At 40.0% G+C, this 26,462-nt stretch overlaps 1 protein-coding gene across 1 annotated transcript; it reads right to left on the bottom strand.

The window, feature by feature from the left end:
- Positions 1–26,443, bottom strand: cenpe (centromere protein E). Its single transcript, XM_034899891.1, has 53 exons — positions 26,190–26,443; positions 25,150–25,262; positions 24,951–25,040; positions 24,751–24,869; positions 24,536–24,655; positions 24,247–24,328; positions 24,081–24,148; positions 23,928–24,002; positions 23,781–23,832; positions 23,521–23,608; positions 22,640–22,769; positions 22,257–22,376; positions 22,017–22,169; positions 21,777–21,927; positions 21,555–21,660; positions 20,514–21,042; positions 20,300–20,356; positions 19,834–20,001; positions 19,639–19,713; positions 19,178–19,246; positions 18,325–18,456; positions 17,318–17,495; positions 17,049–17,203; positions 16,453–16,629; positions 15,899–16,015; positions 15,454–15,633; positions 15,192–15,341; positions 14,397–14,543; positions 13,927–14,154; positions 13,363–13,524; positions 13,060–13,157; positions 12,900–13,017; positions 12,701–12,793; positions 11,222–11,383; positions 10,790–11,017; positions 10,155–10,238; positions 9,877–9,993; positions 9,143–9,376; positions 8,750–8,971; positions 8,544–8,639; positions 7,913–7,993; positions 6,924–7,049; positions 6,633–6,818; positions 6,341–6,538; positions 5,351–5,563; positions 4,633–4,836; positions 3,019–3,195; positions 2,764–2,864; positions 2,385–2,482; positions 2,013–2,148; positions 1,569–1,909; positions 1,443–1,481; positions 1–79 (listed from the first exon to the last, which is right to left on the bottom strand). Exons 1-53 carry the CDS (start codon positions 26,243–26,245, stop codon positions 3–5), a joined length of 7,476 nt encoding a protein of 2,491 aa, XP_034755782.1. The 5' UTR covers positions 26,246–26,443; the 3' UTR covers positions 1–2.
- Positions 26,444–26,462: the final 19 nt, after the last annotated feature.

Here is a 26,462-nt window from a genome sequence, read left to right as displayed (position 1 = left end):
TTTTACTGTGTTTTACACATTTCTTCTTTCCCACTTGGAGATCTAGGCCACAAATCCTCCTTGCAGTCTGAACTCACACCTGTAAAACACAAGACTTTTATAAGAAAACAGCACTCAAGTTAGCCTACTAAAAACCCTTACATACATGTATTACACCCACCCAGTTGCAGATGTGAGTCAATTTAGTTTTTCCATGATGTGTTATTAATGTGCCAATAACAAAAAGTGGTCTATGTAATCATGTGTTTCAGTCACCCATCACTGTGTCTTTTATCTGATTGAAGTGTTCATTGTTTACTTCCTATAAATGAGCCAAACTGTTAATATCAAGTCCAATCATTACATTATACACCGTTGTATGCCATCACAGGACAAAGTACTACACTTCCTGTACACATTCTAACATAATTTTGCCACCACCGTCATTCTCCCTTTTGAAACAAGACAACGGAGTTGTTTTTTCCCCCTAAATTGAGAAAAGTGTAGGACTGCAGGCACCCAGACGTGTGTAAACATGAGTGAATGAGCTATCATTTAAAGTGGGACATCTTCAAAGTTCCCTGACTGGGAAACATCTCAAAGACTGAGGCGAGACATTAGGACCTATACATTTCATCTTTATATTACAGAGTTGCTTTTTAAGGATACTTAACATGGGTAACATTTTGCCATTAAAAGGGCTGATAGAATGCAAAACCGATTTACCTTTGTCATAGCTGAATAACGACGTTTGGTGTGTACCAATTAGGACATAAAACCTCAAAATCCCATTGACACCTCTGTCCTCCGCAAAGCTTAAAACTGCTACAGATAACGGGCCGATCTCAGCCAAACTTATAGTTGATGTCAACTGTGTCTCCTCCTTATTTGACTGTGTTCTCTGTCACGACCCCAAATTAACATACATATACACCACTGATCTGAGGTCAGGTAGTTTTCTGAATAGGTTTCACAAATCTCAGAAATTGTATACATTGTTCTGCTATTTCATCACTTAATTCACTTCTGAGACTTTTATGCGAGAAATAAACTATGTTTACGAAAAATGATATTAATTGCAAATGTTGTCTGACTGTGTGGCGGAGTTTAGCCGCCGGCAGCACTCCATACCCGCGCAAAGTCACCGTTTCCGAGTTACTGGACTACTAAACGCTGCTGCCCTGACGGAGCTCCAGCTTTTTTTCTTCTTTAAATTAACCTTGTGTGGCAAATGAACTTCCATATTGGTAGTTTTCTTGAAAACGTAATTTTTAAATAAAATTTGAAGGAATGGACTCAATTATCGCCAGAGGTTGCTTAGGTTAGTTAGAAAAAGTGAAATTCATCAGTTAAGGAGGTGTGCATCAGTCCTGGTTCGGGTGTTAAGGCTCAGTGGAAACCCCTCATGCCTCAGTTAGTAAACCCTCGGTTGCCCAAACACACAGTGATGTTACAGTAGTTACCAGTCTTCTCATCTGGTGAGTCAGGAACATTGAAAATGTCTGGCAAAACAAACAGCTTGGTCTTTATGACGTTAAGACTTCTAGGCAGACAACAGCACAGGGAGGTGAACTTTAGATGTAGCTTACCTGGAACGGTTCCAAGGCTGGAGTTGTCAAAGAACTGCTTGGGACGGGTTCTGGACAGCACATCAGAGGCTCCAGCAGTATCAAAGAACCTGCTTTTGGGGGATTCAAGCACATTTGGAGAGTCCAGCGGTTTCCTGGGAGAGTCCAGGACCCTCCTAGAAGTAACCAGAAACTTGGCGGGTGAGCTTAGGGTGCTGGAAGGGTCTGAGGTCATGGGAAGGCCTCTTTTGCTGGGCGTGCAGGGTAATGAAGGCTTGTCCACCTCCCCCTTGCTCTTCACCTTCAGCGTGATGGCTCTGCCCTTCCACTTAGTGATTTCAGTCTGCTGACTGGACACCAGGCTGATGTCGCAGGGGGACAGACAGAGATATTTATGCACACACACGCACACAAAAATTTCATATGAGCTGTCCAAGCAGTTCCATTCTCAAACTGGTATCTCACCTTTCAAGCTCAGTTATTTTGATGGTAAGCATTTTGACTTCCTCCTCCAGTTTAGTCTTCTCCTGCAGAATGCTGGTCTTGACCACCACACCTCTGGGGTTGGTCAGTCTGGCATAAAGGTCTTCACCCTGCAGGACTGATTTTTCACATGAGTACATAAGTGGTCATCTCCATTAAGGTTTCCAACCATCAAATTGGTAATAAATGCACCACCCTTGACCTGAATTAGTGCCAAGGCGCTCCAGGAAAAAACACTTGTTCATAAACCCTCAGAATCCTCAAAAAATAAATTTACCACCTGAAGTGGCCCGCTGGAGGCAAGTAGAACTACATTTTCATGAGACTAAAACCTCAGGCACACTGCTGACTTACTTGACTCCTCTCCTTGCTGCTGTGATCTTCTTAAGGTCTCTTTGAGCTTCCTCAGTGACTCTTCCTTTTCCTTTAACAGTGTTGTCATCATCTGGATCCTGAGAAGGACAGACATCTGGTCACAACAGTCATGGAATGAACCCTTAGCATTTTCTAGTATATGGAAAGGGAGAAAGAGGACAGCTGATCTTATGACTTTAAGTGTCAGATGTACTAAAGAGCTGATCCACCACATCAACCATTTCTAACAGAACAGGGACGCCTCTTTTACCATCTGCCGACACATTTGAAAAAGGAGAATGGAACCACAGAATTCCTGAAATTAGAACAACCCATTAGGTACAGTCAATAAAGACAAAAACAGAAGAACAACTCTTACTCTTTTTTGTGTTCATCAGATGCTGAACTCAACGCCACCTCCATTTTGAACAGTTTAGTCCGGAGCTTTTCCAGCTCAACAGCACTGGGTGACGCATTTTTCTAAAAACAGAAAATAAGCAAATATTGTAACGAAAAGCTGCTCAATGTTGGCCAGTACAAAAACTCAAACACACAAATGAGCTAAGAGTATGAAAATGAGCCTCAGAATGTGCTATCAATTATAATCAAAAAAGCTTTTAGGTCTGTTACGAACCTCAGACTCTCGCAGTTTGCTCCTGAGAGTTTGGATCGCCTTGTCTTTCTCCTCAACTTCTGCACGGCAGTCCTGCAGCTCAGTCTGCAGCAGCTGGGTAGCCTGCTTATGGTTGGACACCCTGCTGCTGGCTTTGATCTGAGCATCCGCCAGCTGCTCAGTTTGTACACGCAGAGCCTGAAAAACAGAAACATGCCCGTCACCATCTGTAAATACACAAGTGTCATGCCATGTTGAGATGAGACATTGGATGCAACTGCTATGCATCGAGATTAAGGCTGCACAATATATCTTTTTTTTATTTTTTTTTGTACCCTTTTGTGTCGGGGCTGCCCCAGTGGTTGAAGGCAGAAATGCTTAAAAATAAATAATCTTCAGTCATATCGTTATCGCAATATTCAAAAACATTATTGCAAATTTTCCTCATATTGTGCAGTCCTAATAGAGACACGTTAGGGAGAAATCAACTGATTTGTACATTTAAAGGTTTGGGTTTTATAATGAAAAAATAAATAAATATATTAATTTAAAAAAAACAGAAACGCGTAACAAAACAGATTTCCCTAACATTGGTTATTTTTAGGTATTTATGAATCCTCACTTAAATATGACAATGCAGTTTAAAAATAAACTAGTTTGTTTTATTGTCACAAAAGAACAGAGGAACAACAAAATCTACTAAAGTTCTGATAAAAAACGTATCATTGATATGTAAGTATTTTTATACAATAATATATATACAAACATAAGATATGAAACTTAAAAGTCCGTTAAACAAAAACACAATAACCAAAATCAGAGTGTTGCCAACAGCGACGTTGTAGTGTAGTAAATGATTGTTAAAAATGTTGATACCGATAGTTTAGAAAAATTACTAAAATCAGCAGATGAAATCTAAAATATACCACAGTGCTTATTCATGATAATGAAGGAACAGGTCAATGATGCGAAAACTTAGAATATTAGTATTACTAATTCTGAAAGCTGGGTACTGAATTCAATACTTTATTCAAGCATTGAAAATACCCTCGTCGGTCAACACCCAATTTCAACACCTAAGGAGTAAATCTCATCAGATTCAGTGAGCCAATAGGCATGCAGCATGCTTCCACCAAGATCTAATAATGCTGCTGATTGTCTAACATTACACATCGTAGAGGCAGGCAGGGAAAACTTTGTCCACAGAGATGGGGCTCACGTAGTGGAAGCTGAAAAATATATTAGAAGATTTGTTCTTTAATGATGCAATTTCTTTTTGTCTTATAAAACTGGTATCGAAGAAAGTATATTTTAGGAACCAGTATCAAAGTCAGGGAATTGGTATCACAATTATTTTGAACAAAACCCAGCCCTACTAATTCTTCATAATAAAATATGTATAGGCCCATCACAACCCGGAAGAGCAGCACTTATGTAAGTGACCTAAGACAGGTCTGATCTTCCTAAGGTATGGCAATGGATGTGCTATGTGAATATGGTAGACATGTTTGCCCTGAAACTAACTAAGAACTCTGTTACTACAAACATGATATTAATCAATGACACCTGTTATAAGCACAAATTTAAAAAAAAAAGAAGAAGAAAAAGACAAAAGAACTGATTTGTTAGACATACTTTGACTTTCTCTTCAGTTTGCTGGAGCTGAAGCACAAGTTGCTGGTTGTCCTTCAGCAGGGAGAGCTCTGTTTTCAGAGGTGCTCCCTCCAGCGCCTGAAGCAGAGTGGAGGTCTTACTTCTCTCCTCTCCGAGTTGAGAATCAGCCTGATCCATCAGCAGCTTCAGCTCTTCATACAGACCATTCTGTTCATCGATGATGTCCTACAGGAGTCAGGTGGATAGTATGAAATTATATATTAAAAAAAGAGGAGAATAATCACTGCAATGCATACACAAAACAGTGCCTTGAGTTTTTAAGACAATTACAAATGATTACAGTGAAGACAATCAGGTTGAAACCAGGATTTCTTCCTACCTGCTAATGAAAACTGCTTCTGGAAATGGGCATGGCCATGTATCAATACCTTGACTTACTGAATGTTAAACTATCAGTACCTAGACATGATTCAGTTTCCATTTAATTGTAATAAATAGACAGTACAGCGGAACAACTTTTAAACTGTCCCACTTAGGTTTTCATTCAGAGTTCAGCATCAAATTGTGGCCGTTGATGTCACCTTTACAACACTGGGTATATTCTCCACACTAATTGTAATCATTCTGCTATTTACTTTGTGATATAAGTGACTGTTTCTGTTGTGTTTTGAGATATCCTGTTAGCTAACAAACAGGACCAAAAGAATGTACAACTAGATAAGTGAATGTTAAACACTACCTGCAGAGTCAATCTCCAGTTGTGTGCCACTGCAGATAAGTGGTCCAGCTCACATCTCAGGATGCTGTCCATCCTGCTGAAGTTGATTGGCTGGTTAGTAAGCACGGCCTGCATCTGCTCCTTGAACCTCTTGCCGTCTCTGATCTCAGCTGACGGCTCACTGGGGTAAATGGTCATGTTGGCCCAGAGCTTTTCCAAAAGGCTGGTCATTTTCTACAAAACCAAAAGATCATAACGTTTTAATACAGTCAAGTTGGATAAAATGGACACATCAACATCCCTAAATCTAGACGTTAGATTTAAAATTTGCAGCTCATTTTTAAAATCTGAATAAATTCAATGGCTAAACTGTAAAGTCTCATTTGGAATGGATTGATTTAAGTAGTGGAGGTGGGGTGATTTAAACCTATTTTGTTTGCTTTTTTTCCTTTTAAAATCAGCTGAAAAAAAAAAGGTAATCAAAAATGTTTTTCTAATCTAAAAGATGGACACATAACAACACCAACATACAGTATATGATGATAGAAAAAGATTAAGTCATCAGGACAGCAAGACATTTCTTAAAGCTAATCAAATGCTCTGTTGTAACTAGTTACAGGGATCATTATTCTGTTTTGAACATTGTTTACCTACATTTGTTCATATTTTGGCAAATTGGCACCTTTAAAAAGTATGATGAATAGCTATTAGCAGTTTCTGTTTGCAATGCACCCATGGAGGATAAAAATCACGGGGTTACTCCGATACTGAACTTAAAAAAAACTTTGCTTTAACTCTCCTGTGCCCCCCTTGACAAGCTTTGGTTTTTTTTCTATTGACCATGTCTATAACAGAAGATATCCTTTAGCTTCACTATGGTTAAAAAGCCATTTGGAACGATGAGTTAAATTACAGAGGAACACGGTGAATATTTAATTGGCCACATTCCCCCGTAATGTTTATCGCATCTAAATGGGGAGACAATCTTTTCAAAAAGGTTGCATAGCTCACCTGCAGGTAGAGCTGCCTCTTGTCCAGCAGCTCAGTCAGTCTGTGGTCCCACAGTGTGTGGAAGTCCTCATCTTTGATGGAGTAGCAGGGAGCCTGTGCTCTACACAGCAGCACATCCTGCAGACGCCTCTCCTCAAACACAGCCAAATCTTTCTTCACCAACTCCTCAAACAGGTTCCTGTAACCCAGCGCTTGGGTCTGAAGGTGCAAGCAGAGAGCAGGGGTTTTCAGGTTATCACCTGATCAAAACAGTAATTAAAATTAAATTAAATAAATAAAAGAAGATCTTTACCCTAATGTTTTTCCCACACCGCGCTGTCTGCTGCAACAGCTGGCACAGAGCGCTGCAGGCTTCCTCGGTGGGTTTCGGTAGCAAGGTCAGATAAGACCGCTTCACGGCAGACAGTATTTCGTCCAGATCTGTGAAGTTAGACTTGGAACAAGTGTCTATAAAGTGCTGGAGTTTTCTGAAGGACTCCTGCAATGATACAAATTCAGTGGGATCAGAGTTCTATTGAACCTAATATGTTAGAATGTCTTCGCTTTTTAGCTGCTGATTACTAAAAATGAATAGGTGACATACCTGAAGCTGCTCAGTAGAGTCCTGCAGTCGTGATGTCACCGTCTCCTTGACTCCACTGGTGCTCTGAACCAAACTGCTCAACTGCTCTTTGAGTGCGGAGATGGTTGAATTTGCTTCACTGAGCAACTGAAAGGTGAAGAGAAAAAACTAAAAACCTCAACCAATTATATAACATTTGTATGCAAGGGATACAAGTTTATATAGAGATGGCACTTCTCCACCGCAAGCTATATCAATATAATCTGGCTTTCCAGACATCTCCGCAGAACCTAACCTGCTCTGAATGGTGAATGAGACGGTTTTTAATCAAGAAACTAGCTTTCAGCTTTTTTTAAGTTAAATTAGGTTAAAGAGCAGTCTGACTTCCAAATACTAGGTGTGTTCAAATTAATCACTGTATATCAATACAGTGTCAGACCATAATCAATTGCCTACTCATGTTACTTGTTGATTTTAGGGTCGCTGCTTTCTGTTTTTCTTTGCATTTTGTCTGCTGTGTTCAGACTCTGCTCCTTTTCAATAGGTCTTTTTTAAGAGCAGATACAATAAAAAGGGAACACACACCTATCTGCTTTATTTTGTAACAAAAACCATGGAAAGCAATATGTACAGTACAAGTCCAACGTTTGGACCGGCTTTCCCGTTCAAGTGAAGGAGATAATGTGTCCAAAACCTACTGGTACCTGGTGTTGTAATAATATTGAGGAGGTGACACATTGGCTATCTATTTTTAAACTACTGTTCATCAGAGCAGACCTGGGTACTGTCTAACTCTTAAAAAACATTCTAGTTCTTTGCACTATATACATGAAATTAATTACTTTTCAACTGGAATGTCTCATTCCAATGAATGAGATTGAGAGTGAATGATTTGAATTGTGGACCGCTGTATTTATGCTGTGTTGTTAGGCAGTTTGTATGTGCATGTGAGGGACTGGCTGTGTTATGTTTAAAAAGGACTAAAGACTCAAGTAGGACTGCCGACATACCTGCTGGGAGGTGTTGGCCTCAACAACCGCATGATTTTGTCTCTCCCTGAGTATTTCAAGCTGCTCCTCGAGCTGCTGCACCTGACCGCAACAACAGAAGCAGTGAAGGTCATTCAAAACAGGAATCACAGCAAACACAAATGTAACAAAAGGCACTATCTATCTATCTATCTATCTATCTATCTATCTATGAAACTCTCTGTCCCATCTTTAACTATTGCTTAGATAGAACACGTCACTCAGAGGACTGATAAGAAAACATATTTATCACAAACCATTTTTCAGTAAATGTATCTCTGTGAATTTAGTGTGAAAAATGTGCATGTGTTGTTCCCCAACAACTCAATCATAAGTGTATTCAATTATCATATCCATTAACTTTATAAAGAACATCTGAGGATTAACAAGATGTTTTTGACAAAGTTTGCTTCTGGTTATTTTAAGGATAATTCCAGGTTATTAAAATTGGGTTTAATTTATTTTGTTCAGCCCTGCTTCCATCTGAACTAAACTGACTTGTGACTGGGACGGGCGGAAAGCGTCCGGCCAATCAACGTGCCAAACATACTTTATAACTTGCCCCGGGACATGGCTAACGTCAAACCCTGACTGTAAAAAGGTTTGGACATACTCTTTGTTGCAGGTTGGTCTCTCGTTCACCTCTCTCAGCCTGCTGCTGCGAGTTCAAATGTTCCTGCTCGCTCAACTTCTCCTGGATGGCTGAAATCTGTAATTAGAAGATAAATTAACTGAATACATAGAAGTGCTTTGAAGAAGCCATCTTATCCACATTACTGTTTCTGGATTAGCATTTTGTCCATAGTTGTAGAAATGTACCATCTCCATCCTGTCCTCCAGCTCTGCTCTGAGCTGATTATTCTCCTGTCTCAGTCCCTCCAGTATCTCCTGCAGCTGATCTCTCTCCTCGCTGAGAGATTTCACTCTGCTCAGCAGCATCTCCGTCTCCTTTGTGAAGGTCTGACAGTTGCCCTCTTTCTCAGAGAACAGACCGTCTCTCTCTGCTTCAATGCTCTCCAGTTTCTCAGTTAGAGTCCTCATCTGTGAGGAAGAAGGCAGTTACAAGAAACATTCAAGCGTTTGTTTAAACTCAGCAGTAGCTTTAAACAGTTTCTCATTCAAATGTCCTTTTATGACTACTATTGTGGGTCCAAAAAGTGTACAGCCCTACAATGAATGTTTTTTATAGAAGCTAAGCTACTCGACACAAACCTCAGTCTGCATTGTTCCCATCCTGTCCTCCAGCTCTGCTCTGAGCTGATCATTCTCCTGTCTCATCCCCTCCAGTCTCTCCTGCAGCTGATCTCTCTCCTCGCTGAGAGATTTCACTCTACACAGCAGCTTCTCCGTCTCCTCTGTGGAGGTCTGACGGTTGGCCTCCTTCTCAGAGAACAGACTGTCTCTCTCTGCTTCAATGCTCTCCAGTTTCTCAGTCAAAGTCCTCATCTGTGAGGAAGGGAGCAGATACAAGGAACGCCTTGCTCTGAAAACAAGTTTCATAATAAAGAATTCCTGCTATCTATAACAGGGTTTCTACAGTTTTCACAAAGTCAAATTTAGGATGTTTAAGACCATTATGAATGAAATTTAAGACCTATATCACAACATAAAAAAGTCCGATGTCAGGTTGCGGAAAGACTGTCTGAAACAATTCCCTGATATCCTCATTGGCATTACAGGACTGGTGTCTAGATTGGCTGCAATATAAGTTGCATGTTGGTCTCATTTGTAGTGGTAATCAGCGAAAAAAAGTTGGACTAACCGAAAGAGCTACAACACCACAGAACTAAAGAAAACGCTGCAGGAACATTTAAGAGGTAGCGCTACATTGACGTAGTCTTGTTGAAAATTATTTAAGACCACAATATATCTGCAAATTTGAAACTTTAAGGCCTTAAATGAAATGTTAGACTTTTTAAGACCAAGGTGAGGTATTAGACACTAACCTGTTGATCTAGAGAGCATTCCTTCTCCTGACATAGTTTCTCCAGATCAGAGTTTATCTGCTTCTGGGCACACAGCTCCTCTTGGACTGACGTCAGAAGTTCTTGTGTTGTGGAAGCCTTGAAACAAATGTTAACACCTTTAGTCTGTCAAATATACAAATGTATCAAAATACAAATAAATGCACAATAAATTATTCTCAAAACCTTCAAAGTACAAAATTGTCAGAAACGTAATACTTAGCTAAGTTGGACTGCCTTATAATGACCGGTTGCCTCACCATATTCATATTCTGCTGTAGATCATTTTCCAGCTGTCTCTTCTGCTCAGTCACAGATTGTAGAGACATTTTCAGCTGCGCTATCTGAAGAACAAAGACATTTTAACAGCACATAGGAAAGGAATGTAAGCAATACTAGAAATGATCAGTGTATTTCCCCAGTAAGTCTGTTGCAACAACGTGGTCATGTTGCTTTATTCCTAAATCAAGGGAATTTAAAGCCAATGGCAATAAATAGAAAGTATGTTTCCATTAAGTGGGTAAATAAGCTGTTTCACTCTGTTTAAGCTCTGAGGAGAACATTGTTTGTTGCTTTCTATGGCTGGACCCAAAGAATCAGAGTTTTTCAGATTTGTTTGTTGTGTAGGTATTTGATTTTCCAATTTTTGGGAGTTGCAAATTTGTTTTACTGTAGAATAACAATTCTTAAAAATGAATGCCCTTAATTACACCAAAAGACACAAGTTTCACATGTATTTCTTAGCAAAAGACGTAGCGTAGATCACAGTAGCTGAGTGTCCGAGCTACACTAAATAACAGCACGACAGGCTGTTAACCTTTACTAATGGAGTCTTGACTCAAAATGACTAAAAAACGTTATTGATTGAAAAAGGGCAGTACAACTTGTCACAAACCTCAGTTTGCATTGTTTCCATCCTGTCCTCCAGCTCTGCCCTGAGCTGATTCTTCTCCTGTCTCATCCCTTCCAGTATCTCCTGCAACTGATCATTTTCTTCACTGAGAGATGTCACTCTGCACAGAAGCTTCTCCATGTCTTCACTGTGAGTGTCTGCCGACCTCTCAGACAGCAGACTGTCTCTCTCTGCTCGCGCAGTCTCAAGCTCCTCAGTCAGCCTCTGAATCTGTCATTGTTATTTTTCAAGTATTAGGAGGGCCATGAATATTCTATCTGTGTATACCTATGTAACAAAATTCATCATGAGCTCAGATAGTTATCAAATAATTTCAAACTGTCACTAAAATCTGTTGATCTATACAGGAGACGACAGCCAGCATTAGACAGCAGTTTCACTCTGTGATTTTTCATGTACAGAATGTAGACCTGCCTGATTTTGGAGCTCTTGCAACTGAAGGGTAATCTCTGCATCACTCCCGTTGCTTTGTCTGCACTCCACCTCTGTCTTTTGACTCGTCAGCACGCTGATCTCATCTTGTAGAACTCTGATCTTCTCCTGAGACACCCTGAGCTCCTCCTGGTTCTCCATCATCTGAAAGACATTACCACCACTTAAGTTCACAGGTGAAGAGCGCTTCTGCAAAGTGATTATGTGTACAACAGGGTCAACAGTCATCCATCAAAAACCAGGGAAGAGGGCTGTCTCAATACTAGAGCTGCAACTATTAGTGGAATCCATTCATTGTATTTCCACACACATCAAATATCTTTGTGTGCACCGAAACATTTAGGAGCTTGTGTACTTTTAGAAAAAAAAAGAGGTTAGTGTAGAGTCCTGTAGCTGAATCATTGCACGTGTCAAAGCTACAAAAATTAGCCCCATGACAGGCTCTTACCCTTTAGAAATGGAGTCTTGACTCAAAATGATCTTACTACAAAACCTTGGTGATAAAAACAGACAGGGTGATGGCTACAGTACAACTCATTTTCACAAACCTCAGTTTGCATTGTTTCCATCTCTGCCCTTAGCTGATTCTTCTCTTGTCTCCGGCCCTCCAGTATCTCCTGCAGCTGATCTCTCTCTTCACTGAGAGATTTCACTCTGCACAGAAGCTGCTCCATCTCCTGGCCGTGGTTCAGAGTATCGGCCGTCCTCTCAGACAGCAGACTGTTGATCTCATCTTGTAAAAGTCTGATTTTCTCCTGAGACACCCTGAGCTCCTCCTGGTTCTTGATAATCTAAAAAGACATTACCATCAAGCGAGTTCACAATTGAAGATCTTTTCTGCACCATGTCACTAAAGGTGTGTAATATGACCGGGTCAGTCAACCATCAACAATCAGGGAAGTGGGCTGTCTCATCACTAGAGCTGCAACAATTAGATAATTCATGTATGAAAAGAAAAAAAATGCTACACATTTTTTTTATCTTGATCTGGTGCCTGCAACGCTGTGGCCGTGTGTGTGTGTGTGCGTGTGTGTGAGACGGCTAGACAGTTTGTGGAGTTGAACTCCCGTTGATCTTATGGACATATGTTGTGATATTTAACCAAACCATGCAGCGGGTTAAGAGCAGTGACTAAAAACACAGGATTTAAGATGTCTTGCCTCACCAAAATACTTGCCCCAACCTGCTAAAATTATTCAAACACCGAAGGAGGCTGACAGCGAATCAACATGACATTGACACCTTTTTTTTCAATATTCTTACAGTATTGAATACTGACAGTAAAATAAGCCATTATAAAACTAAGACCCAGTTGAGCAGAAGAAAGAAAATATTGTGAAACCGCCAGAATCTTGAAAACTACTGTGATATAAATTTGTGGTCCAACAGCCCAGTATCACTTTATGGTTTGTTTGAGCCTTTTCCTTGGATTTGACACTGAGAAAACGTAACTGCTGTTACCTCTTGCTGAAGGCGGGTCGTTTTCTCATCATGTGGTTGCAGTTCTGAGGTCAGTATTTCTGGCTGGTTAAACCCACTTTGGGCTTGTACAACCTGTGGCAGATAAAAAATATAAAATTAAATTCTGATTCTAGCCAGATGGATATTAAATAAACAGTCACAATCCAACCAAAATGTATAAGAATCAATATTAACTTACCATTTCCATCCTGTCCTCCAGCTCTGCCCTGAGCTGATTCTTCTCCTGTCTCACCCCCTCCAGTATCTCCTGCAGCTGATCTCTCTCCTCACTGAGAGATGTCACTCTGCTCAGAAGCTTCTCCACCTCCTCACTGAGAGATGTCTGTCTGCACTGAAGCGTCTCCATGTCTTCACTGCGAGTGTCGGCCAACCTCTCAGACAGCAGACTGTCTCGCTCTGCTCGCACACTGTCAAGTTCCTCAGCCAGCATCTGAATCTGTTTGGAAAGAATGTAGGACTCATTGTTATTTCAAATAATAGGAGGGCCATGTATATATTATTTTTATATTAAAATGTATGCGTTCAGATGGTTAACAAATTAACATTCCAATATGTCACTAAAATCTGTTGATCTATACAGGAGACAACAGCCAGCATTAGACGGCAGTTTCACATTTTTTATGTATAAAACGTAGACCTGCCTGATTTTGGAGCTCTTGCAACTGAAGGGTAATCTCTGCATCACCCCCGTTGCTTTGTCTGCCCTCCAGCTCTGTCTTTTGACTCGTCAGCACGCTGATCTCATCTTGTAGAACTCTGATCTTCTCCTGAGACACCCTGAGCTCCTCCTGGTTCTCCATCATCTGAAAGACATTACCACCACATGAGTTCACAGGTGAAGAGCTCTTCGGCATAAAGTCCCTTAACAGGTGTACAATAACAGGTCAGTCCTCCGTCAACAAACAGGGAGGTGGACTGTGTCAATGCTAGACCTGCTACTTATTTGAGTCCATTCCCCCCACACCCACGAAAAAGGTTAGTATAGAACCCTGTAGCTGAGTTGTTGCATTGTGTCAGAGCTACACTAAATATCAGCACAGCAGGCTGTTAACCATTAATAATAATAATAATAATAATAATAAAAAATTGTATTTGTAAAGCGCTTTTCTCAAGCTCAAAGTCGCTTAGTGGAGTCTTGACTCAAAATGACCTAACTAAAAAACGTTTTTTATAGAAAACAGGAAGTACAACTTGTTGTCACGAACCTCAGTTTGCACCGTTTCCATCCTGTCCTCCATCTCTGCCCTGAGATGATTCTTCTCCTGTCTCACCCCCTCCAGTATCTCCTGCAACTGATCATTTTCTTCACTGAGAGATGTCACTCTGCACAGAAGCTTCTCCATGTCTTCACTGTGAGTGTCTGCCGACCTCTCAGACAGCAGACTGTCTCTCTCTGTCCGCACACTCTCAAGCTCCTCAGTCAGCCTCCGAATCTGTCAGGAAACAATAGACTTCACTGTTATTTTAAATATAAAGAAAGACATGAATATAATATCTCTATTTAAATAAGTTTGTCTAAGAAAGTAAAATGAAATGAAATAATTTCAAAATTCATCCGGATTTCAGATGGTAATCAAATAATTTCAAAATGTGTCTAATATCACTTGATTTATTCAAGAGAAAACAGAAGACAGCAGTTTCAATCTGGATTCTTTATGTGTACAATGTGTCATGCCTGATTTTGAAGGGTAATCTCTGCATCACTCCCGTTGCTTTGTCTGCCCTCCAGCTCTGCTTTTTGACTCGTCAGCACGCTGATCTCATCTTGTAGCTGTCCGATCTTCTCCTGAGACACCCTCAGCTCCTCCTGGTTCTCCAGCATCTGAAAGACAGTACCACCACATGAGTGTAATAGTGGAGATATTTCTGCACAAAGTCAATAAAAAGAATGTACACCAACCAGGAAAGTGTTATGCTTACTAATGCTTCAAAAATTAGTTGATGAATCAATCAAAGAGGGAAGGACCTTTGGTTGTCATCAAGAAAGTTCTGACAAAGCGTTGGACAACTCAGAAAGGAACTAGATGAGGGTCTCTGACTTATTGTCAAACCCAGTTTTTTTTTGTTGGAAAAAAAAAAAAATAGTTAACTAAAAATAGGTTTTGTAGAACAAACACGGTTCTATTAGGAACTACTGATTAAAGTATAATTTCAGTTTTGGCATGGAAACTTACAGATTTTACATTTTCAGATTAGTTTTTGGCATTTAGGCCTTTATCAGATAGGACAGCTTAGATGTGAAAGGGGACAGTGAGGGAGATGGACATGCAGCAAAGGGCCAAAGCTCGGAACCAGACCCACGGGCGGTGCAGTGAGGACTGAGCCTCTGTATATGGGTGCACACTCTACCAGGTGAGCTACCAAGGTGCCTTTAAAGCAATATCTTTAAAACACAGAACATGGTTCCTGCAAATGAGGATTTCATTTAGCAAAAAGAGACCAAGTTTTGAAGATGTATGTTATAACTTACACGTGTTTGCAGCTCGTCTATCTGTGCACTAATTTCATTGGGAGGATCATCCTGTTTGGATGTTACGACAGTCTCAAGCTGTTTGATCCTCTCCTTCTGTTGACGATTCTTCTCCATGGCTGCCCTCAGTTCCTCCTGATTCTCAATCATCTATTTATTTAAAAAGATTATTATTATTATTATTATTTTTATTTTTTTAATGACATGGGATAAAAGCTGCCTTTTAAAATCTGGACTGGAAAAAGGTCACATGATAACTCACTATCTCCACATTTTCCTGCATGTCCATCTGGAGCTGGTCTCTCTCTGCAGTGAGAGATGCAAGTGTAGACAGCAGCTTCTCCATCTCCTCACCAGAGCGCTGAGCACAAGCATCCTGCTCAGACAGGAGAGCGTCTTTCTCAGCTCGCACACTCTGAAGGTCCTGTGACAGACTCAGCATCTGTTGGTAAAAAAAAAAAATCAGTCACAACCATAGACATTAAATCAATAGAAAGCCCATTGAACTGTTCCCTGTGGTCGTTTGATTGGTACACAACAAAATATGTGATTGTTGTTAGTTGTCGTAGAAACATTGTGCGTCAGTGGGGCCGAAACTGTGTCACAGCTTGCTTGGATGAGACATTGAGTTGCGGGAAGTGAGCCCGCCGGTGTTAGTTGGCGAACAATTAGTTTAGAAAAAACGGTTCCAGTAACATTTCACTCACATGTTTCCCTAAATCAGCCTCCTTCTGCTCACAGAGCTTCACCAGATCGGAGTTTTTCTGCCTCTGCTCTTGGAGTTCTTCTTGGAGAGAATGTAGAAGAACTTGTGTCTCTTCAGCCTAACAAAAATAAAGCAAATACAGTCAATCAAAAAGCAACACAGGGGCCAAAATGATTAAAAAAAGAGATACTCAGCCTGTTTAACCCTAATAACTCAAAAGTAACAGCTGGAGAGGTTACATCGCACAAGGGAAGTTAACTTAAAAAAAGATGGCAACAGCTCTCAGGAAACTAAACAAAATAACTACAATTAAGGCAATATATGTACAGATCTGCACAAAGAATTTGAGAGTAGTTCGGTAGACTACAAATTGAGGGTGAAGTTGAAACGTTGCATTTTTCATTTGGTTCGGTTAGTGTTAACATGAACAGTCCCTCTTCCATTGGACAACATATCTGAGTCTCAGAAATAATACAAATGTTGTTGTTTTTTCCAAAAGATTAACAGATGTGTGTTGTTATCGTAACGTTTGCAAATAGCAGTGCAGTCACTCACCATCTCCACATTTTGATGGTCCCTCATGAGCTGGTCTCTCTCTGCAGTGAGCAAAGTAACTGCAGAGAGCAGCTTTTCCATCTCCTCTGCAGAACTCTGAGCACCAGCATCCTTCTCAGACAGGAGAGCATCTTTCTCAGCTCTCACACACTGGAGCTCTTCCGTCAGCTGATTCAGCTAGATATATCCACAATTTAAAAAATTGTCAGGCTAAATTTATGGTATTACAACTTAATTTATCTACAGCATACATAATAACCAGAGAAAATATGACAGCAAAGGTCTCTGACTTGACAAGGAATGTCATGTTTGAGTCTTCCAATCCACCAATCAGGGAATATTTAAAAGCTGCTTTAAGCGGGGTTAGGGGACGTTACTTCTTGTTGACGTTTAAAGGATTTTCAAACAAAACGAGACTAGTTTCCCCCTCCATCCTCCTCATCTTACCTGGGTGCTGCATCCTGACTCGGTGTGACAAATGTCATGTGTGTCATTTATCAAGTGACAAATAAAGATGATTGATACAAGATTACATCTGGTAACTGTAATAAGCTCTAAACCTGACACTGTTCATAGAGGATGTTTAGAGAACTCACCTGCTTTGTCAAATTCTCCACCTTATCTGGAAGAGGCTGCAATGAAGCTAGCTCCTCCAGCTGAGCTCTGAGGGCTCCCTCAGCTTCCTGAGATGCGGTCAGCTCTCCATTCAGGTTTGCCACTGTTCTCTCAAGTTCAATGCTGTCTATAAGATCTGGAGACAGAGGACATCTTACAACTCTGATCCAATTTCACAGAGTGAATGTTTGCAAATCGGGTTTTACGTGCAGAGTTACACTACATATAAACACCCTGACTTTAAACATACTTTTTGGGACATTTCCATCTAGCAGAGTGGTGAGCTTGGTGTTCTCAGCAAATGCCACATTCAGCTCTTTTTGGAGATCGCTCTGCATCTTTCTGTAGTGCGACTTCTCCGTCTCAAGTTGAAAGCGCAGGCTTTTCACCTCAGCCTCCATCTTGTCATAGTTGGAATTGAGAGTCATCTGGAGAGGAGATCATGACAAGAAACAAATAAAAATACACAGATATTGATGCACTGACATAAGTATTACAAAATCATCCAAAATACTTAAGGCAAACCTTTGCTGTTTAAAGCAACTTCGTTGTGGTTCTCCATTGGGTTTAGCTGTGTACTCATTATGTTTGGTTGGAAAACAGATCAAATTTTAAAGTCTGTTTGATCAGTCACATGATTTAGAAAAATTTTAAAAAAAGTAGTAGAACCACATACACCGTGTCACCAGTAACTTAGCTCAAGCACGACGTTCGTCGTTACACTGATTATGATTGTTTTCCCAAGATGGCACCTGCCTGTATACGCAAACAGTAATGTCTTTACTATCTTCTGTCTGTGCACTTACAAAGTTCTCAATGCTTCGGTGTACATGTAGGGACCCTCATTATGCAACCGTGTAAGTGTGGTGCTATTGGGGCCTTCTTAGGTATAGAAAGATTTTTAGTCTACCAGTGCCCTGAAGACTAGCGTTATAAGCTAGCTTAACTTGTTTCAAGCCAGAGATACATTTGATTAGCATGAAAACATATAACAGAGAACGGTTGACTCGGTACACATGTGTTATTAACCCCTAGGTTAATTTCAATTCCAAAAATACAGACAGAACACAGCACATGATCAGAATATCACCATCTGATATGCCAAAGGTGCATAGGTATGACCAATGAAAATTTTAGAGGCAGCTTATAGATCTTTGGTCACATGTGCACCTTTGGGACAGTTGGGAAAGTTAAACCACTTTCAATGCTTAAAGGCTAAGGAGATTTTCAGACTATAAAAGTTTTAATCCCACTTACATTCATCTCCTCTGTAGCGATGTTTTGACTGCGGAGCATAGCCCATTCCTTCTTTGTATCTCTGCTGAGAACCTCGGCGTCATCCAAAGAGCGACGAAGCTTTGCCACCTCCTGCACCAAGTCCTTACCGCTCTACAAAGACAAAGACAAGAAAACATGACGGAATTAGCCTGCTTAATGACAGGTCAGGCCGCAGGACTGAGCCTCTGTAGATTCCAACCTGTTGCCCTTTGCTGCATGTCATTCTCCCTCTCTTTCCCACTTCCATGTCTTCAGCTCTCCTATCAAAAAAGGCCTAAAATGACCCCCCCCCCCAAAAAAAAACACCACTAGGGCTGTACAATGCTTCAGCATCTCAACAGAAAACATCAAGTCTAATGATGATCAAGAATCTACTAGCATAAGTGTAACAGAGCTGTGTGACATTGTAATCAAATATATAAATATGACCAATATTCATTGGTCATATATACCTGAAAATAGGTTGAGTATAACACATATTTACATATAGGCCTATATACAGATCAGTCTCAGGTTGAAACTTGTAGTTCTGAAAGTTAAGTTGCACAACTTAAAGAAATGTTAGTATGTCTTAGTTTGAGTTTATGGCATTTCAAAAATGGTTCTTTAAAAACAATGTAACACTTAAATGCACGTAATGTTTTGTTTTGAGAGATGATATTGTAAGCAATGTAGCCATTTTTTTTTTTTTGCTTTTTCCGAAAATTAAACCAAACTATTACATATTATTGTTCTTCAATGAAGTGTTTCTTATTCGATTACTCAATGGAATAATCGGTAGAATACTCAATTACTAAAATAGTCGATAGCCGCAGCCCTAAACATCACATACCATACTCTGAAGTTCTTCTGCAAATTCTGTTTTCTTCTTCAGCTCCTCAGACAAAGTTTCTAGTTTGTTCTGAAAAAAGAAAGAAACATTTTTTTACAAAACTACAACTGGAGTGCAGAACGACTTCAACCCAAATGTACACGTGTTATTAGTCATGTAGTCTGTAACTGGAGTAGTAAATGTAAAGTGAATAAAAAGTGGAAGGGGGCTTGAGGACCTACATATTATTATTGAATACTTTATAATTGGGAAATTTAAAAAAAGAAATCACTCTGAGCTACAGTACTGCCGCCCCTCCATGTAATGACAAGACTTAACTCAGTGTAATAATAAGTATGTTGTGTGTAGTTTAACTTACATAAAACAAATGCCAAAACTTAAGATACACTTTTCAGATTTATGAACGTGTGTGTGTGTGTGTGTGTGTGTGGGGGGGACTCCTTCTCAGCATGTCGCCTTACCTGAAGCTCCAGGCATTGCAGTTTAGAGGATTCGACGGTCTTCTTCAACTGAGATACTTCATTTTGCAACTCATTCTGTAAGATGGCACAAACAAAATGTACAGTGTAAATAAAAGTCAAACCGGGTACATCTTACTCTATTGCCCTTTAAACCAAGCAGTATGCGTGAGGCCTAAATAGATTAAAATCAATTACCTCATGCTCTTTCCTGAACTCCTCCTCCAGAGATTTGAATTCGTCCAAGTCTCTCTTCGTCGTCATCTCCTGTGTCAGAGCAGCATTCTCTTTCTCCAGACTTTGAGTCTGCTCTATGAACATGCTGATCTCTTGTTTTAGATAGTCTCGCTCGGCAACAATCAAGTCCTATAAAAAGGCACAATTTGATCAATTTAAGGAGCAGTAACATTTTCACTGGAAGTGCATTGCCCTAAGGCTGTTTTCATCACTAACAGCTTGTATAAATGCTTATGTGGTTTTTGAATGGTTTCCGTCTATTCTGCGTTTTCAAATGTAGAAACACAGTATATGAAATGGTTAATATTTTTAGAAACATTGAAAATAACATGACATAGTAGGTAAGCTAAGTTAAAAGGATTTTCTCTGCTTTTGAGAGTTGCAAGCTGAGTTACAGTCACAGCAGCAGCGCTCCTCCAAGCCTTACCTTCTCTGTAGACAGAGCTTCACACAGCTGGAGTGTTTCTGCAAAGTCTTTTCTCATCTGGAAAACAAGGTATGATGATTAGTATTAAACCCAGCCAACAACACAACCAAGCCTAAAACAGGGAACATTATGCATAACGTGCTACTCATGTGTAATTAAGGAGTTTTACTTTTGCCTGGAGGCCAGAGAGGAGCTACATTTAGATACAGCATACCTGTTTCAGGTCAGTGTTATTCAGAGTGTGGCTCTGTTCTTCTAGCTGCTTCTCCAGGTCTGCCACTCTTAAGTCCAACATTTCCACCTTTTCCATGGCCTCCAGTTTCTGCTGGGCCTCTGTCTGCAGCTGCAGCTCCAGTTGGACCAGCCTCTCATCTGATGTCTGGGAATTCTCCAGGACCTCCGTCTGTAGCTGCAGCTGCAACTCCAGTTCGGCAACCCTCTGATCCGATGTCTGTATTTTCTCCAGGGCATCCTGTTTCTGCAGGGCCTCGGTTTGCAACTGTATCTGCAGCTCCAGTTCAGCCACATTCTTTTCTTTAGTCTGCATTTTCTCCAGGGCCTCCTGCTTCTGCAGGGCCTCTGTTTGCAGATGCAGCTCCAGCTCTGCCAATCTGTTTTGTAAGGATTCTACCTTTGTCAAGGCATCCTCTTTCTGTTGACTCTCCATTTCCAGCTGCAGCTCCAGGGCAGACACTTTCCCTGAAAGCTCACGCATACGGTCTGGAGACACAAAGTCTTTGGGACTGGAAAAAAGATAAAATGAACAGATGACTTGTGTGAGAAAGTGTTGAACAACTGTGAACTACCTTCAAACATTCAAAGAAAAAGGTGTCATCCCACATACAGTAGCATAAGGCTAAGCTTGCGTTAGCTGGAGTACAGTATACAGAGCTCACAAACAACTGGGGAAATGAATACACCCTTTAGAGGAAGCAGTCTACTCTTGAAATGTGTCAGATTATGGGACAGATTTGCACCCAGGTCTGTTTCTACTACACATGCGTCATATGACTGTGGTACATTTTTAAATTAAACAAATTGAGCTGTTTGAGCGCTTCTATCATGGCTACCTGCATGACCAGGCCAGGGACTCGACTTGTCTTGCTCGAGTCTAAACACAGTGACTTAGAAAAATTGGGATGATAAATCAAGACAATATTTTCCTATGGGAGACAAGTCACCTCATCCCCCACCCTTATCTTTATGAAACAGGAGGAAGTTAATGTTGCCATCTTTCAAGTGAAAACTACTATACCTGTCATAACAACTTTCATCAGACCTTCGAACAGACACAGAATTCTCACTGATCTCCATGTCATAGGAAGGCTCATCAGGAATCTCCCATTGAAAGTCATCATCATCTGTTAAAACATACCATGTATGCATTTTCTACTTAGAGTGCAGTTGACTCATGGAATGGATATTATAAGGTTAATTATGATTTTCTCAGTGCATTTACACTTTATGGGCTCCTTACCTTCACCAATCTCAGTCAGACAGGAGCGGTCTGCCTTCCTCTTGCGATTGAAAGACTCAGCAAAACTCAGATCAGATGAGCCACCATCACATGCAGATGGACGGCCAAGTCTGATCATCTTTCCTCCCCACGTTACCCTGCGTTTTGGCATCTTAAACACAGGACAAGAGTCATGACATTGAAGAGAATGGTGTACTCCAACTACAGTGTTTTCTACGTATTTTTTGGGGTGATTTTCACCTTTTGAGCAGGGACCAGGTTTGAGCTTGTGACCAGCAGTTTGGTCAGGTTTCTGATCCGGTCCTCTTGTTCTCTCTGGAGCTGATCCTTTTCTTGGAGCATCTGGGAGAGAACCTTCTTCTCCGTCGCTGTAGTCTGTGTGCCTGAAGAAACCTGTGTGGAGGACAACAACAGGTCAGCGGGAACCACGCACTATTAAGACGGGACCAAACATTACTGTAGAAAAGTGATGACACTTGCCTCGTGAAGTCGTCGCTTGAGGTCTACAATTTCATTGCGATACCGTTTGAGCAGAGCGCCGTCATCAGACACCTCCGTCACGTAAGGGTCGTTTTTCATTTTCTTTGCAGTGCTGGCAAACTAGTACAAAAGAAACATTTAGTAAAACATTGGCTTGGATTTCTCCCTTTAGCAATTCTTGTTTAAATTCTTGTAGCTGCAATTTCTAGTCTGACAACATCCAGTTGCAAAGCTGCAGTGTTTTATCTTGCATAAATGAACAAGGGACAGGAGCTAACCAATATAAATTGGACACCATTTAGCATTATAATATAACAATTGAATATCAAAATGGCATGATACTTAAGAGGTATTAGATGTGCAGAAAACAAATCTCCACCAACCTGGAGAGTGCTGAGGGTCTCGTCTAGAGTCGCAGGAGTGATGGTGCAGATGATGACTGTTTTAGCGTTCCCACCCAATGAGTTCTGCAGGATGCGGGTTAGCTTACTGTCTCTGTAGTTGGTGAACCCCCTAAAATGAGAGAATGTTTCAGCAAAAAGTCCACACCTTCAATAAGTAATTAATTAAAAAAAAAACATGCCTTTTTATAATCAGTGTTATTCCCCCCCGCTAATTTTCCTTTGTGCCTTCATGCCAGTGAAAAGAAAAAACAAAAAGGCTTTGCTTAGAACGAGGGAAGATTTCAGTATCGATGGAACATTTAGCACCCAACCGATAAAGGATTTAAAAGGCCCAGATCGATACAAATATTTGGTTATTTAAAAATCTAAAATATCAGCAGATATATATTTTTTATTTTTATCCTGAAAATGTGTAACAAAATAACAGATTTTTTTTAACAGTTATTTATGAAGACTTACTAAAATAATTGATTTAAACAATGCAGTTTAAAAATAAACGTTTGTTTTATTTTTAGAGAGGAACATAAAAATATATGAAAGTTCTGATAAATGTACAAAAACGCCAACATGGACTTTGTGGACCAACGTCTGGTGGACAAACTATGCAATGCAAACACTCCTAATATGGTTAAACGGTGTTTCATCGTTTTTTTTTTTTAATATTCATTTATCGGCCATTATAAATACTGATACCGATAGTTTGGGAAATGCCTATTATCTGGCCATCGATATATCGGTCTGGCTCCAATGACATTATCATAGTAGTACAGAGTACAAGCATTACAGTCTTTGGATGTATAAATCAGAGGTGCATGAAAAATTGCAAGTACATCCCACGTCCACATTCCATGTTTACTCACTTCTGGCTTTCATCAGTCAGTTTCTTGATCACCTGGCCGAGAACGAACAGGCTGCGGTTAATATTGCAACCTTCTTTGAAACGTGCGCCTAGAATATAGAGACAGATGGATTATTGTGAAGCCAGTATATACACACACACACACACACACACAAACACACACACACACTATAGTGGGCAATCAGTTAGCACTAACATATTATCAGTCCTAGTATGCATTTCATGAGCCTAAATCACTAAGCAAAAAAGGATCAACCTTACCTTCAGCCCCTGTTTGACTTGCTCTCTCAGATCCAGCTAGATCCACTAAATTCTAGACGATGAAGTAAAATCTCAAGTAAACAAATGATACAACATATATAACAGAAAGATGGAAAACAAGCCAATAGTAAAAAGGAGCAAGCTTACCAAATTAGACACAAGGATGGCTCCTTCAGCATTTTCACCTGATGCTGGGTCGCTCCTTTCTCGGCTTTCCAGAATCTAAGAAAAACTAAAATCATGAAAAATCCAGATTCCCCCAGAATACTACATGTAACTTCACATTGTAGCGTTGCTTACCATTCGGAAGATGGCGTGTGAGCGGCTACTCCGCTGGTTCATACTCGTCTTTTCATAGTGACGGTTCTCTACAGAGGCAGACATTGAAGTAAACATATGGGTTGTTACAGTCTGCAGTGTACATCCAGTAGGAATTGTTCTCATGTTCAGTAATCTCAGATCTTACTTTCTCCTTTCCGAATCCATGCCAGGGCTTGCGCAGAAGAAGTTACCATTTCCTCAGTCAAGTCGGACACAAAGATGTTTTTCTGCATGTTTGTCAAGACACAATCACAATGATCATGTAAAAATCAGGGTTTCTGGCATTCAGTGCACAGCTTTTGTGTTTACAGTTGGCCTAGTCTAGTTCTAACATTAGTTACTTTCATGTGTCAAAAACCAAGACCACATTTGATGAAGGATTAAAATTTGATAAAAACAGCATTGAACCCTTAACTTCTAAATAGCCCACTTACACTGATTGTCTCTCTGACTTCCAGGGGTTTTCTCTTACTGCTGTCGACGAGAAGATCGCTAACCGTTTCATTGTAGATCTCCATGTAAGAAACCCTAAGAAGGAACTCCTTATTTGGAAACTTTTGGGCATAAGAACAGTCATTGGTTAGAGTAAATTGTGATTGCACAACAAACTGTGATACAGTATGTTTCAAATATGTGAAACAGTTAGTACCTTTTTAATGCTTTGGAAGACTTCCTCCACTGCCAGAGGTATCACTCCGGGACTACGGGAACTCCCCATCATGGTAAATGTCTTTCCAGAAGAAGTCTGACCGTAAGCAAATATGGTTCCTTTGGATCAAAACATACAATACATAAATACACAAAATAAACACCATGCAGCTACACTGAGTGTATGGAGCAACACATTACCATTGTATCCCTCAACAGATGAAACGACTAGAGGCTTTGCAATTTCCTGGTACAGCTGATTGGTTGTTTCATCTGAAGTGAACACTCGGTCTGTGAACAACAGAGGAAAGTGATTATATGGTGGATTTCAGTTACTGTGCTAAATGTAATAAAAGGCGTCACACTCGGTAAACACATTTCTTAAGGCTGCAAAACATACCAAAACCAAAGCTCTTGGTTGAATTCCCATTATCAATCTGATAAATTGATTTCTTATCCGTTTTCCAAAACAGCTGGACAGGCTCTGCATTTTCTGATGCAGCCTTTTCCTCCCTGTAACAAGGACACACAATCAAGATACATGTGGAAACATCGTCCAGAGACAAAGATTCTTGTTGCTCCCTCGGATTTAATTTGTGGTTGAATTGCTAAAACATCCCGGATTAACCCTGATGATTTGAGAGGTTCTGGAAGCTTAGCTAAAACAATATGTACTATTTAGAAGTGAAACCAATGTCCCTTATGTCCTCAATATCATCCCTAATTATAAGGTAGTGAAAGGACTTATATAATGACAGATAAAGGTCTTGATTGTTTAAAGAGTTGTGAAAAGAGAGTGGCAGTAGATATTACATATCCATATATATATATTACATACGACAAAGACTTCTTTGTTAATTGTGTGAGAATTATGCCCAGTTTAAATTATTAGCAGACTAGATCCATTTAGTACGTGTTATTAACTTGGTGTTACAATCACTGAAGATTCAGCACTTTAACAGCGTATAGTTAGTTCTGGATGAAGGATATAGGAACATATTTCCAGTAACATTTGTTAGTTTGATTAGTGTTAACTAGTTAATGTAACTAGCTAGTAGTGTAAATAACTATTGCATATTGATACACATTGTAATGCTTTTTTTATGATAACGTTATTGTAAACCGAAAAAAAATCATTCAACAAATAGCTAAGCTGACAGCACCAATATATAACTTAGCTAGCTAACTAGGTTAACGTTAGCTAGCTAGCTAGTTTAACAAATGAAGTAGCTACCGTTAGTTTTTTTTTATCGTTAACACTAGCTAGTTAACGTTACACAAATATTTGTCTAAATAAAGACATGTTAACAGTTAGCATTAGCAATAAAAAACTAACTTAGCATTAGCACTAACGCTGATAACCGGTAACTTAGCGTTAGCTTCTAGCTAAGTAAATTAACAACCGTTAACGTTGAAGTTAGAAGTCCACTATAAACTTACCTTTCAATAAGCGGGCGGACTCGAACACACACTTTAACTGCCGACTCTTCTGTCATCTTCCTTTTTAATAGTCACACACCAATCATACAAACACTGGCAAACTAATACATCTTCGATAAATGATAATAAACTGAAAACGACTAGCTAGTGAGTGACTCTTGGATGTATCAAAGGGTGTGAACCTCTTCGCTACATGGACGCAAAATAGACCGCTTTGCACGTTTAAAAACCTGAGCTGTGTTTTGATTGGTGAACGTCTTCTTCTTCGTTTTG

Source organism: Etheostoma cragini, chromosome 18, assembly GCF_013103735.1.
Source record: "Etheostoma cragini isolate CJK2018 chromosome 18, CSU_Ecrag_1.0, whole genome shotgun sequence".
In the NCBI taxonomy this organism is placed as follows: Eukaryota; Metazoa; Chordata; class Actinopteri; order Perciformes; family Percidae; genus Etheostoma; species Etheostoma cragini.
Note: the sequence above shows the minus strand (reverse complement) of the source record. Positions and strands in the feature narration are given on the sequence as shown.

Excerpts from the sequence above, each read along its gene's own strand:
- cenpe (XM_034899891.1), bottom strand. The coding sequence starts at position 26,245 with ATGACAGAAGAGTCGGCAGTTAAAGTGTGTGTTCGAGTCCGCCCGCTT. Across the intron at positions 25,041-25,149 it reads AACCAAGAGCTTTGGTTTTG|ACCGAGTGTTCACTTCAGAT; the intron begins GTATGTTTTGCA and ends TGTTGTTCACAG. Across the intron at positions 17,204-17,317 it reads AGATGGAAATGTCCCAAAAA|ATCTTATAGACAGCATTGAA; the intron begins GTATGTTTAAAG and ends CTCTGTCTCCAG.